At 37.0% G+C, this 15,823-nt stretch overlaps 1 protein-coding gene across 1 annotated transcript in view; it reads right to left on the minus strand.

The window, feature by feature from the left end:
• The window catches only part of LOC145985802 (uncharacterized), a 64,000-nt gene extending 54,820 nt beyond the window's left edge, over positions 1-9,180 (minus strand). Inside the window, exon 1 of the mRNA XM_083119889.1 lies at positions 8,996-9,180. Coding sequence (XP_082976015.1) covers positions 8,996-9,084 — 89 coding nt within the window. The 5' untranslated portion in view covers positions 9,085-9,180. The remainder of the gene's footprint in view (positions 1-8,995) is intronic.
• Positions 9,181-15,823: the final 6,643 nt, after the last annotated feature.

Raw genomic sequence — 15,823 nt, forward strand, 5'->3', positions numbered from 1 at the left:
TGACTGTAAACGAGAATTATAGAAGAAAGTAGCTTATCATGTAAATATTCTTACTCCATGCATCCTGTGTTTAAATAACATATTCGTTTAAACGTCTCCATTGGAAGGCATGCTGTCTGGTTTCATTGCCTACAAAGAACCATATTCTATAGATAAGCTAGCTGAGTTTTAAGATGAAGATTTATGCTCCTTGCACCAAATGGAGGTACCCACACATACCCTAAATGTGCCTTCATGGCACGATGCTATGTGCACAGGGAACTTTAACTTTACCTGTACATGTTTTATTTGTTTCTGTACCCCTGAGCAGCTACGTTTACATATGCGAAGCCTCTACTATGTCAATGGCTGAGGCCCCCCTTAAAGGCTTACTTGTCTCCGGGCCAACTTGCGCTGCGAGGTTTTGCAGCTTGTAGATCCGGCACTGTTCTAACCCCTATGCAAGGGTAGTTCAAAAAAGGCATTATTTTTCTAAAACGTGACTTTGTTTAAAAATGGTGGAAATTTTTGGTTTCATGACTTCAGGCATTTTTGGCACTTGCATACAGTTGCGTTAATAAGGATAACTCAGCTAAGAAAAATGATAGAAAGCTGTGGTAAAAAAACATTGTTTTCAGTACATTTCAAGCATTATTTTATGTTCTGTACCTTTTTTCACCATCTCTAATGAAAGTTACTGAAATTTAGGACCAAAACTGATATTCAATTTTGAAGAAAAATCAAAGTTTAGGATTTTTCTTTTCGTAGGGAAGTGATGTCATATCAGACCTATATTTTTTATGGGAAACATATACATCCAAAGTTTTGGCAGAAAATATCTGCCAAGACACTAGTTAGTACCTCACTGGCCAAGAATATTGAATGCTGTACTATAATTCTACAGAATGACTATTTTCACCAGGTGGTGAAGCTAGCTAGCTTTTCAGCTATTTTCACCAGATTTTAAACCACGCATATACATGATCTACAACCAGGCCTACTACATGTATGTGTGTATGCTTTAGTTCTTGATGTGTATGAAGCTAATGTCAGAATGCATTTATTTTCGTATGGACAACAAGTAATTCTTGTGCACACTATGAAGTTGGAAAAATACCGCAAGGTGTGCCAATATGAATTGGTGTTGCTAATATGTCACGTGACATAAGTATGAAGGAGTATTGAATTCCAAATTGCTTTCGTTGCTAGGTTAGGCAGGTCCGGTTTAGGGCTGTTAGCATTAAAATTATTTCTGTAAATACTTCCCAACACCAGACCATGTAATTTCTGGTCTTAGCACTTTCTGCTATTCTTATTACTATGTGACAGTAGTAGTTCCACCAATTTTAATTTAAATTAACTCCTTGGCAGTAACTTAAGTACTACTGCTAGTGAGATTTTAAGTCCACTTTATGCACAGTTAGGCTAATCGGGGCTGGATCTACATTTTAAAATGGGATTCGAACCACAATGTGCCTCCACCAGGTATTGAACCTAGTACACCTTGATTACAAGGTGGGCAACGGTTCCGATTGTTCTAGGATTTTTTCAAATTATCCTAGCAGGAAGACTAATTATCATAGAATTTTAGCAATCATTGTCACATGAAATTTGAACCTTCCTTAACGTAATGAACACTGTTTGGATTTTGAAAAAAGTTATTTATGTTGAAAAAAAACAACTTAAAAATTACCCAAAGTGGTATTCGTAGCATGATGAAATCTCAATAAAAAAGGAACTTGCGACAAATACAATGCCATGGTCAGAAAATTACTTTTGCTGGTGAAAATAGCCCCATACGCTGTTCTCAACACCTGGGGAAAATAGCATAATGCTATTCTCACCACCTGGTGATTTTTTTCTGCTGATCTACTTGATGCTCTCACAATCTGAATTTTAGTAGATTTATTTATTTATTTACTTAAAAGTGTTTTTAAACTGCAGAGAACAGCTTTTCAGCCTTAATACAGCAGTATTGCATGTTACAAGGTTACATATTACAAAGTATCCAAAACCACAGTGTTGGACAAGAGAGCATTTCAAAATATTTAGCAAATATAACCTAAAACTACGATAATTTTAAAAATGCATTAAAGAATATACAATTGTTACATTTCAACTATAGAACTACATATAAAAGATTTCTTAAATAATTATCCTTATATGAAGTTGAAATTGTTTTAACAACATTATCAATATCTATCTCACGGTATTCAAATTATAACTGTTTATGAGATACAGAACATACTTGTTATTTTTGTAGTTCTTATCAAGCCATAATAATTCACTATTTCCTCTCAAATTGCATGATTTCACCTTAAGCCATATCATACGAAGGAGTTTTGGTACCATATAATTTCCCTCCAAGATTCCTTCCATATTAGATATAATTCGCTTTTCAGCTCTTTTCAGTCTGTCTATTTCTAGGTGATTCAGCAGGTTATCATACTAATAATAGTATTTGAATAGCTTGAATTTGTAATATAGCTATAAATGTGATAAAATCTGTTTTGTATTTTTTCTATTGATTGTTTCATCTTAGCACTACATGCGTAATACCAAATCGGAATATTGTATTTCACTATAGGTCTGACAAAAGTTGTAAACATTAAAATTAGAAATTGTAAGTTATTTGAACAACTCCATTTTTTTATAACAAAGGTACATTGCTTTCTTGCTTTATTTATGATGTGATTAATATAGTCTTCAAATTTTAAGCGTCTGTCCAAAATAATGCCCAGATCTTTCATGGATTTCACATGTTTGATGATATTATTACTGATAAAATAATTCAAAATTTTGAAATTTCCTTTCCCATAGAATGTTACCACAAATGATTTTAATGAATTTATGGTCAATTGGTTTGCATTAACCCAATCATAAACTGAGTTAATATCATCCTGAAGTTTCTCATGAGAAATATTATTATCAATTTGTAAATATAATTTAATGTCGTCGGCGTATGCAAGATATACGGAAACCATTTAGAATAATGGTTACAGTATAATGGGAGATAAAATAATGTTAATGGGTGAAGGACTGAATATAGGTTCTAGCCTAAGCCCAGCATTGGCTGAATTGGTTATGAATGAATGGGAAAAGAAAGTGAGAAAAAGGAGGTGACAAAATAATTCTGTTTTGCAGATATGTGGACGATTGTTTTGGCATATGGAAGGTAACGAAGAGGCAGCTCGACATTTTTGCCAAAGAAATACAAGATGAAGAAAGAGGGATTTTATTGGAACTTGAAATAGAAGAAGAAGACAAGTTAATCTACCTAGATATATTGATGAAAAGGAAGAGAGGACAAGAAATTGAAACCGCTTGGCATCAGAAGAAGTGTGCAACAGGAATATTCTGCCACAAAAGAAGTGATGTGAGTGAGGTGACAAAAAGAAATTTTATAAAGAATATGGAGGACAGAATCAAGAAAATATGCATGAAACAATGTGAAAAAGAAGGCAAAATATATAGCCTATGGAAACAGCTGGAAAAGAATGGCTATGAGAAGGAGGATAGGGTGGACATTAATAGAAAAAGGAAGAAAAGGGGCAGGGGAGAATTGGAAGAGAAAGAAAAGAGGAAAAGAAAGAAAAATAGAGAAGGTTTGGAATAAGGAGTATAGGGAAGGCCACAGAAAATATATGCAAAGTGCTTAGGAAAGTGGGCATTAAAACTTACAGGAAGGGAGGGAGAAGCATTTTAGGAATAGCGAAGAATGCTAACAAGAAAAAGGAAAACAGAGAAGAGGAAGGGATTATCTACGAAGTGAAATGTAAAGAATGTCAGTGTGTGTACATAGGAGAAACGAAAAAGAGGCTGAAAGACAGGTTGAAACAACATAGCAATTATGTACGACTTAAGAGAGAAAGAGAAATGCGATATTTAAACACACAAGAGAAACAGGATATGACATAGAGTGGGATGAGGCTAAGCAGATAGGTAGGGAGAAGAGAATGCTAGTGAGAAAATGGAAGGAGGCCAAGGAAATAGAGAAGAAAGGTGAAGAAGACACAATGAACTGGAATGGGGGACTGAAGTTAAACAAAGAATGGAAGAAGGTGTCGGAAAGAGTAGAAAGGACAAGAGAGAAAGATGAGAGGAGAAGGAAGAAAAATGAAGGAAGAGCGTGAGATAAAATGTCGAACCACATTCTATATGGAAGTAAATATGTTTAGCCTTTTAGGTGAAAGTACAGTTGACAAGGGAAAGCCACCTGCTAGAAAGTTCCAGAACAACTTTCTAATAGTCTGGAGGAAGTAATGTTTGTGTATATATAATGCCCTGTTTTTTTGTATTTGTACTTGATACAGAGTCTGAAGAAGACCTTGCTAGAAGGTTGAAACGTTACGTTTATGTTTTTAATAAAATAAATTACTGTCTTGGTCAGCATATTTAGTTTTTCATATCATGGAAACAAGGCTTAATGGTGTTATAAGATATTTTGCATGTTTTATAACATATTCAATATCATTCAAAAATATATTGAATAGTAAGGGCCCTAAGGGTGACCCTTGAGGAACACCTCTTGACACATTACCAGGGATGGAGAAACTAGACTTAAACTTTACTCTGAAAGTTCACTGAGACAAGAAACCCTTAAACCAGGAACAGTACAAAGGAGCACACCCATAGTTTGCCAGTTTAGTTAACAAAATTGAATGGTTGACACTGTCAAAAGCTTTGGAGAGGTCTAAGTAGATTACATCTGTTTGTTTACTATTAGCAAAAGACTGACTAAGATCTGAGAGCAGTATTGATAAATTAGTATTCGTAGATCTTCCAGAAACAAAACCATGCTGAGATGAACTTAAAATACATTTCATGTTAAAAGAGAAAGAATTAAAAATTAACTGTTCAAATATCCTGCTAAAAATATTACAGATTGAGATTGGTCTAAAATTACAAATACTATAATCACCCTTGCTCTTTGAAATGGGTACAATCGTACTCTCTTTCCACAGTTTTGGAAAAATTCCTATCTCTAGTGATTTATTATATATGTGACATAATAGTGGTGCAAAGAGAGAGCTACAACCTTTGAATATATGATTGGGAATTTGGTGTATACCAGAGTTGCCATTAGGTTTAAGTTTCTTGAAAACTTTCATAATACCTATCATTGTCACTAATGTTAGGTGGCACAGAGCAAATTGACAATATAGAGAAAGTCTCCAATTTTGTTAATTTTCGGTATACTAACTAATTTTGGCCTCCTAATCACGAATCTGTTGTAAAAAACAGGGGGTCACGTCTGGAAATTTGAAGAAGAAAAAAGCAGATTGATTTATATATATATATATATATATATATATATATATATATATATATATATATATATATATATATATATATATATAAATGTAATCTCCTGTCTCCAACCACGCCATTGTTTTACAAGAAAATGATTTATGATGTTCAATTTTAGTATGAACCTATTTTTTCGATGAATTTAGGGGTGAAATTAGTGCTAATGGAACCTAACCTGACAGGCCTAACCTAACTTCGTGTGAATGGTTCATGGGGCTACCCATGGATGTTTTTGGGGCTAAAGTCAATGGTTTGTGGGGCTACCCGTGGATGGTTTTTGGGGCTAACGTCAATGGTTTGTGGGGCTAACGAACAATGTTTCATCAGAATGTACAATTTCCAGACGTGCCCCCCGGTTTTTCATAACAGATTCGTGATTAGGAGGCCAAAATTAGTTAGTATACCGAAAATTAACAACAGATTCGTGATTAGAAGACCAAAATTTTTTAGTAGGCCTATACCGAAAATTAACAAAATTACAGACTTTCTCTATATTGTCAATTTTTACCAAGTAATTTTTCTTAGCTTGCCTAATTTCGAATTTAACCTCCTTTCTTAGGGAAACATATCTCAGATACCAGGATAACTTGTTGGTAATTTGAACTTATTACACTGCTCTGCAGTAAAAATGAGGTTTTCAAATGAATGAGTGTTCCTAAATGGAATTTTCACGCTGAGTTCAACGGTGCAATTAGTTTTTTCCTATCACGTCAGGTTTTCGAGAAAAACAGGAATTTGTGTTTCATAAAATTCCCGTTTATATACCATAGGAGGATATGGAGAGTATTTAGAGTTAACGACCGGAACACTTTCTCTTAAGTACATACTTAAGTACATGTTGTGTAAACCAAGACTAAAGATAACGCCATTCGTCAAAGAACCCTACCTTACATATTTTGGACCTGTGTTTGGCGATGAAAATAAACAATGGGCACCTCAGAAAGTATGTAAGACTTGTGTTGAAGGTTTGAGGTTCTGGATGAACGGACAAAGAGAGAAATTCTATTTTGCTCTGCCAATGGTATGGAGGGAACAATTACACCATACGGATGACTGTTATTTTTGTCAAGTTCAAGTGCAAGGTTTTAGTGACATAGTGTATCCACATTTTGATCTGCAATAAGACCAATCAAACATGACGAAAGTCTACCAATTCCTTCTCGTCTATCTTCAAGCTGTACATCGCCTCGAAAGGAAGTTGTAAGCAATACAACGGACATCAGTGGATCAGTACAAGTGATAATACCCCACACCTATTTAGTCAGACCACACTGAATGACTTGGTACGTGATCTTACGTTACCAAAGGAAAGTTCTGAACTGTTAGCTTCTGTACTGAAAGACAGACATTTATTGTTACCTGGCACTAAAATTTCATGTTACAGATCCCGGGAACAAGAAATAGTTTCTTTATTTTCAGAAGAAAGGTCTGTGATCTTCTGCAATGACATACCGAAACTTGTAACGTGGCTTGGTGTAAAGTATGTAACTTCTCAATGGAGGCTTTTCATAGATTCTTCTGCAAGCAGCCTGAAAGGTGTGTTACTCCACAATGGCAATGTTCTTGGATCTGTACCAGTTGCTTATTCTATTACTTTGAAATAATCATATGCAAGTTTGCAGTTTCTATTGCAGTGTGTGAATTACTCAGAGTATGGGTGGGTTGTATGTGGTGACTTCAAAGTTATCAACCTTTCACTGGGACTACAAATGGGATACAGAAAAATGTCCTGTTTCCTGTGTGAGTGGAATAGTCGAGACAGACAAAATCACTGGCAAAGGCGGGAGTGGCCAACCAGAGGACCCTTGATACCCGGAACAAAGAATGTTATGCATGTGCCCCTTGTGGAACCCACAAAAGTTCTTCTCCCTTCTCTACACATTAAATTGGGTATCATGAGCCAGTTTGTACGTGCCCTAGATACGGACAGTGAGTGTTTTTAGTACATATGTAGTGTTTATCAGAGATGACCCTAGATAAGCTGAAAGCAGGTGTTTATACTGGACCTCAGATCAGGAAATTAATGTGTGACCCCAATTTTGAGGATACAATGAGCCAAACAGAAAAGCAAGCCTGGGAGAGCTACAAAGATGTAAAAAACTTTCTAGGAAACAGAAGGAGTCCAGCTTACAAAACCATTATGAACACCATGTTGGAAAATTTGAGAAAACTAAGTTGTAACATGAGTTTGAAGTTACACTTCCTACATGCTCACATTGACTGTTTTCCAGATACCTGTCTTGGATTTTACAGCGAGGAACAGGGTGAACGTTTCCATCAGGATTTGAAAGACATGGAAAGAAGATACCATGGTAGTTGGACTGTGAACATGATGGTAGACTACTGTTGGTCTCTGAAAAGGGAAAGTACTTCTCATGCATATGGAAGAAGTTCAAAGACGAAAATTCCTGCCTGTAAAATAAGTGAGGTCACTGTAAATAATATCACTTGTTGGTAGTTCTTGTGAACTGTACGTACATTTTGTTTACAATTACATAATTATAATATACACGTACACCACGTTTCTAAGCATGGCAATGATCTTGTACAAGGGTATAAATATATGTCGGTAATGGTTCAATATGCAAATTTTGTTTTCATTTTTTCCCAACAATCTGGACGTGATGGAAGAAAACTGCTTACATATTTGGAATCAGCGCCCCAAAATTAGGGGGAAACGACATTCGAAATCAAAACATCAAAAAAAATATTTCAAATTGCAGAGCGGTGTTATAGCATTTTGTCTTCTTATTGAGGAAAACATTTCTTCTTAGGTGTATTATTCCCCACAGATTGTAGTACCACACTATGAAGAGACTCTACAATTTCATTTAATTCAGATGACGGATTAATGGATTCAATACCATCCTTTATATCATTATAAAGTTTAAGAAATACATCTTTTAAAATCATATGATTCATTTAAGGGCAGAATTGCATTAGTCTTACATGATATATGAGAAAAGCTGACATCTAAAACAAAAGGTGGATGGAATACATCAACCTTACTTACAGGTACAACACCAGTATTAAAAATAATTTCATCAAAATTGCTTAAAGCTAAATCAAGTGCGGACAATTGGTTAGATGCATTGTAAGCAATATTGTATTGATTAAAATTAAGATCACACATTTTAATAACTTTGGAACTCTTAGAACTATACCTGGTTTGACAAATTCCTTGCTTGTAAAGTGACCAATCAATTTCACCAACATTAAAATCTCCCAAAATCACAATCTTATCATCAGAATTCCAAAATCTATTAATAACCACATCCAAATATTCAACAAAAATATCATTTTTCATATCAGGAGGGAAGTAATGAATGCCTAAAATTAAATTATTGAAGTCTTATTACCTGTGAATATCCTCACCCATAAACACTCAACTCCATAATAGTTAATATCAATTACCTCATATTGTATAGAAGACTTAAAAATAAGATTGATTGATTTGTTGTTTTAAGTCCACTTTATGCACAGAAAGGCTAATCGGGACTGGACCTACAGTTTAAAGTGGGATCCGAACCACTATGTACCTCCACCGGGTATCGAACCCGGGACCCCCTGATTACAAGGCGACGACGTTACCACTGCGCCATCGAGGAGACCCATTAAAAATAAGACAACAACCACCAGCAGAGGACTTGCTTGAGGTTTCTGAGGAGCGGTCTTTGCTTAACAGATTATATATATATTGGCTTACCTTTCCTGATTCCGTGGTATGCGATAGAATGATAGAGACGAATTTCCCTTCCTTGAATTATGGCAATACCATGCTGCACAATGTGTCATTCCTTAATTATATTCAGGTTTGCAAAACTATTAAAGTGGCATGATGGTACATTCAATATTAAATGTCGTCAGTAAGCTAATAAAATCGTCTTAAGTATACTGTAGATAAACGTACTTTACTATAACAATTGCTACTAAGCTCAAGAAATTCTCATGCATTTAGTGATGGGTCGTTCGTGAACGAGTCGTTCAAAAGTAACGACTCTCTCTTGTGAGCGCTGAACGACTCGTTCACCAGAATTGAACGACACGTTCAAAGAGTCGTATGTGTGCCACGACTCCTCCCCCCGCCAAGCAACTATTATTCCATTATTCCCTCTCCTTTCCAAGAATTTTGCGAGGAAGGCGCATGCGCAAGTGTATACTCGCCTGGCGGCCGGAATTTTTGAAAGAAAGCAAGTCGATTCTGCGGGCAGCAAATGGGGACTGGAGAGGAGAGGGGGGGGGTCCTCTCTGTTCCTTTTCCCGTAAAGCTGGCTGAAACGTGCCGTGTACGATGAGAGGGGAAGGAGCATGCTCGCGAGTCGACTCTTTCCTTCGTTCAAAGAGTCGTGGCACACCTTAGCGACTCTTTGAACGAAGGAAAGAGTCGACTCGCGAGCTCGCGACTCGCGAGTGTTGTTTGCAGAGAGAGAGCGCGCAACCTCAGCCCATGACGGGCAGCGAAGAACAGCCAACAAATTTGTCCTGTAGTTTCAAGTTCGGCCAAACCATTAGCGCTAAAATTACAAGAAATTAAATGTTAGTAAAAAATATTAGGGGAGTCTTGTAAAAATTTTGAGAAGGTGTTAGGCACAGACCTCTTGATTACAATATTCCGATTAGCCTTTATGTGCAGATAGGATAGTCGGGACTGGACCTACAGTTTAAAGGAGGATCCGAACCTCCACTTTGTATTGAACACGGTACCCCTTGATTACCGGCGACGTTATCACTACGCCATCGGGGAGACCCGATTAGCCTATTGGAGCATAAAAGTGGACTTTAAACATTGTCTGACAAAATCGTTTTCATATGACGTGAAATATTTCATTAACATTAACGTGTAAATATTTTACTAATGAAAACAGCATTAAAGAATAAATATAGAAGTTTAATCATAAATCTCATCGTACATGATACTGCAAAAAAGCTTTTATTGAATGACTGCAGAATTAGGAGCAACTACGTAAGATGGACATGGGTCATGTTCACGAGTGATATAAACAGCTGTTGGCCATCTGCGGTGAGCCTACGCGTTAAGGTGTTTTACTAGTAGAAAGCAACATTAAAAAAAATACATACGTATAATTTGGCCCGCTTTATAGAAATTCGATCATACATTATGATATTGGCAGAAACTTATATTGAATGACTGTAGAACAACAAAAAGCTATGGATATGGGATGGACATGGATAATGTTCAAGAGCGATATATATTTCTTAAACACAGCTGTTAGCCATCCGCGGAGAGCGAGCGGGTGCATCCTACTTTAAACTGTAGATCCAGTCTGCTGGCGAGACTGTCGCCGCCGCGCCTTGTGTAAGAGAGCTCGCGACTCGCGAGCGAACGATGAGTGAGCAGAAGAGTCGCTAAGGCGAGCGAGTCGTTAAGGTGCTCCACGACTCTTCGTGCCGTCTCGAGAGTCGTGAACGATGAGTGAGCAGAAGAGTCGCTAAGGCGAGCGAGTCGTTAAGGTGCTTAATGACTCTTCGTGCCGTCTCGAGAGTCGTGAACGAATGATGGGGAAAGAGTCGTGGGACTGTGCTGTGACTCTTCGTGCTGTTTCAAGAGTCGTGAACGAGCGATGATGTGTCGCAGCGCAGATCTGGAGTGCATTTTGTTGACTCGCTTTCTCACATTTGTTGCGATATTAAAACAAGTGATCGAATGAAAAAAAGGAAGAATATGTAAATGCACGTTATTACTAATAAAAGGTTGATATAATTATATAGCATTTCTGTGTATGCTATCGTACTGCATAATTTGCATTATCCGCAGCATGAAATGTAAACTGAAACAAGATACAAATATAGAAAATCTCACTCATGAGGCAGAGTAATGAAAACAAGTATGTGCAATAAATTTTGTTTGTGTGTGTGTGTGTTTACTGTTTACACATATATGTATATCCATACACATACAGATCGTATTTGTATTTTTCTTATTTTATGCCGCTTTTCTTCAAATTTTAAGTAATCGCGACGATGAGGATGATGCGTGATGATATAGATGAAGGGACACTCGTAAAGAATATCCTTGACCAGACCGCGACTAGAACCCGGGAACTTCTGTGGCAAGATCAAATGTCGATTACTTCAGAATCTTGGCCATCTAGTCGGCTACACGCACACACATATACACAAAAATGCAATACAATTTATTAATCTTGAAGGACGTACGTTGTGTTCGTTTACTTAAATACAATCATCTGCTTCAACACCTCCTACCCCCTTCCCCCTCTTCAGGCATGTGTTTCGAGAAAAAGAAGCTTGGCGACTCTTTTGAACGACTCATTTGAACGACTCTTCTCAGTGAGCGAGCGCTCATGAGTCGACTCGCACAAATGAACGGCTTGAACCCATCACTACATGCATTCCTGCAAAAATATTGCAATTCCCGCCATATATCCTGTTCGATGCAGTGTTGCCACAATCTGATGGCACAATTTCCCTCTGCAAGGAGCAACATTTCCCTTTTCCGACTAATTTTCCCTTCGACTAAAAGAAAAGGTAGGGTCTGCTGCCACGTTCTTTTTCTGATGGAACCAGTGATGTACCGTAGACTATAAGTTTACGTCTACATGCGTTGTCTACACGTAATCTACGCGTAGATTAAGCCCCTATCACACGGAACTGGAATTCTAGTTGGAATGCCCTAGTTGACGATGAACTGACTTTCTAGGTAGAAATTATGGCCTCCTGGCTGACTGCTTGACTGGTTTTGAGGAATAGGACATGTTCTAATTGCTACTAACTTCTTCGACTAGATTCTGTGGAACAGCCAATCAGAGCAACGTTTGGCCATGTGAAGATAATCTGTGAGTTTGCAAAGTAGCCTTTTATGTCTGTGTTTTCCGAGTGCATACAGCACGAAAGGCATGTTTACAATTGAAAAAGCTCAAATATTCTTCCATACGTGTATAGTAAACGTTGTAAAGTATGTATTTTATCAGTGCCGTTCTTCTTTACCTAAAACCATTTAATACGAAGCGATATTCCTCTCGGTTGAATAGTTATCGTATTTTAAAAATGTGAAGTGATACGTTGTTTACATCTCGCGCGGCCGCCATTATGGGAACGAAAGACTATCGACAAGTCAGTCCAGCGTCAACTAGAGCGTTCCTACTAGAAAAAGAAATCCAGTTCCGTGTGATAGGGGCTTTACATTGGGTTGTAGGTTACATAAACTACGTAGACAATCTAAAGTGCATTAAAATTAATTTTCAAGGGTTTCATGAAAGGAAAGTGACATTTTCAACTATATTGGTTCCTAACGAAATGAAAAGAATCCTATTTACACCAAAATTTCTCTCCTCTTCTATTATCAACTATGGAAGAAGATAAATAGTATGCAAAAACAACAACAGATGGCAGTCGTGAGGCGAGAGTGGTCTTTTCTCCATAAAACACTAGAATATTTCCTATATTAGATTTCTTCCTAGGTGAGAAATTGTTCGAATTTGGAAGAAAGAGTATGAAAATTTCTCTTCACACATCAACAACTGATATGCAGTATAATTTTCTTTTAATTCCACGGCGCCCTTTGCAAAGTTATCACCTTTCGCAATGTTGTTTACACAGATTACGTAATCTACGTGTATAAAATAGTCTACATGTAGAATGTAGACTATCGTTGTTTACACGTAGACGCACATCACTGGCTGGAACCTCAACTTTGTTTTATCCTGATTTCATCATGGTATGTATGCAATTACGTCTGTAACACATACTGTGAAGTTGTAGTGATTAGTTTCACAAACATGTAAGATTAGGTCCCTTAGCATTCTTCTAATAATAAACCTAAATGCTCTCGTAGCATTAAAATAATGGTAGTGTCTACTCCCACGTTCTTTTTCTGCTGGAACCATCAAAAGAGATACGCGTGGCAGCAAAGTCGGTCTTTGTTTTATCGTGATTTCATCATGCTATGTATGCAATTACGTCTGTAACACATACTGTGAAGTTGTAGCGATTACTTTCACATAAATGTTTTAAGATTAGGTCCCTTAGCATTCTTCTAATAACAAACCTCAATGCTCTCGTAGTTACAAAAAAATAATATCGCTAAGGGCCAGTTTTTCAATGTCCTGTTAATCTTTCTGTTAACTAACTGCCAGTTGGAGATAACAGCCAATCTTAACCAGCACCGGGTTTTTCAATGTGAAAGTAACTGCCAGTTAACTAAACCATGGTTCGTTCTCCGAAACAGTGTGGCAATTCTGAAGCAAGGAAATTACAGGAAATCGATCTGCGCGCCATCTGTTAGTATAGTTTCAAACCGCGTCGACTGGCACACAGCCTGGCATTTAAATATAGAACTACAAGCACGCCGCGCTCGAAAGCACGTTATTGCATTGTGAACCGATAGGAACAATGGCTGCGCATCCATTTTGTATGCTTACGAAATAAATTAACGAAAGAGAGCACTACAAATTTGGTTTTCTTCTAATAAAGGCCAATTCCACGTGGGGGAAATGATGATATGAGGCGCAAGCGCAGATACTTTCTTGTAGAAGAAGCGTGAAGAACTCGAAAGTCGAGACATTAATAATAACGGTTTGTTGATATAAACACTATTATTATTATTATTAATATGTATATATTGTACATTTGACTGCATGCTTTGTACCTCTCTATGCATGTTGTTGAGCGAAAAAACATGATGTTAATAGTAAGCATGCTTTCTAAACTTCTAAAAATATGAAGATACGAGTAAAAATAATTTTAAAATTTACTGTAATATTTCTCCGAGAAGATCATTCAACAATAAGGCGTGAATTAAATGCAACACACATAGTAAATAATTGACAAGAAAAAAAATACCCGTGACCAGGACTCGAACTCGTATTACAAAACACAACACGCTCCGAAAGGTTGTACCGCTAACCACTACACCAAATTACCGATGGGAGATTGTCCCGCCTAGTAGACCGGATATCATGACCACAAATTCTCTAACAACCTTACCAAACGAATTCTAGCAACTATGCTGCTTAATTTCCATATTTGCATGGATGTTGGTAAGCTCTGCCAAACAAAACGAGTCTTTTTCTGTACCAATTTAAAAGTTTTATGAATCATATCTTGTTTAATCTGACAGTGAAGTTGCGAGTGTGGAACTTCGATAGCTGCACGAGGCATCCATGTTGCATCGCAACTTCCAGTTAGGCTGGTAACTGCAAGAAGAAGCACCAGTAAAGATAATCGCCACCAGAGTTCCAATTACGAGCTAAATGTACATTGAAAAACAGAAATTTTCACTAACTTCCAGTTACGTGCTAACATGAACCTTATCTGAACATTGAAAAAACGGCCCTCAATGCTTTCTAAAGAAAAATGTTCTAAATTACCTGTACATTCGTTCCCACTAATCATAAACTTTCGCTTATTCTTACTGCTGACACGTGCGTGTCAGCAGACTCGGCCAAAAGAAAATCATAGGTACAATAATAATAATAAAGTTTACTTTAAATGCTGATGATAATAATAAGTATTAGTGGTATCTAGTATTTTCGTTGGTCCATCTTGGTATTTACGAAAAATGTTTAACAATGCTTACATAACCAGGTCAGATGTTCCAAGTTCGAGAAAATAGAAATTAAAGTATGCATACAAGCTTCAAAGCAATGGAAATACCAGCAATAAAAGAAATGTGAATATGGAAGCAAAACATAATATAATGCGTACTATTCAGTCCAATATCTTCAAATTTCCCTGAAATTTTGATATTTTCCATCGTAATTCCCTTTTGGCTTAAAATTAGATCAAAGTTTCCCTGCAAATAGGGAAATTTCCCTTCGTTTCCCAACACTGGTTCGATGTTCGAAGTGAATCCTTGTTAGCTGATTAAGCGATCCTCGTTCCACTTCAATCGCCATACCTCAAGGCTCACCTCTGAGCCCTCTATTATTCAATATTTATATGCATGAGATACATGCATTACCAATTCAACCATTTCACCCCCTTCAGTATGCAGATGATTTCTGCTTCTATAACATTACAGATGATGCTACTCAAGGTATTACAGCCATAAGAGCGTGGTTTTTCAACGAAGGATTATCCATCAGCGAAAGAAAATAAAAAAATATTTGTTTTAATAATAAGCGATTGGGTACTTATCCCAACAATATATCACACATTTCTAATATCCAAGTAATAGAAGCACATAAATATTTAGGTATACATTTTGACAGGCGATTCACATGAAATACGCACATTATGCATTTAATCAATAAAGGCCGTAAAATAATAAATATACTCCGTAGTATGACAACAATTAAATGGACCGGGTATGAAACCCGGGACCCCTTGATTACGAGGCGACAACGTTACCACAGCGCCATCGCGAAACCTCTTTCACATTTTTTCGGTGCACTGTCTCATTTGAAACAGAACCGTGTTTATTATAACGGCATACACCAAAGCACCCCCCCCCCCCCCGCCGTCGCATTTTAATAAACGGGATTAGAGTTCGATACCCGGTGGAGGCACATAGTTGTTCCTATCTCACATAGAACCGTAGAATTAACATATCTGT

The sequence above is a fragment of the Lepisma saccharinum genome, chromosome 3, assembly GCF_977018435.1.
Source record: "Lepisma saccharinum chromosome 3, izLepSacc3.1, whole genome shotgun sequence".
Taxonomy (NCBI): domain Eukaryota; kingdom Metazoa; phylum Arthropoda; class Insecta; order Zygentoma; family Lepismatidae; genus Lepisma; species Lepisma saccharinum.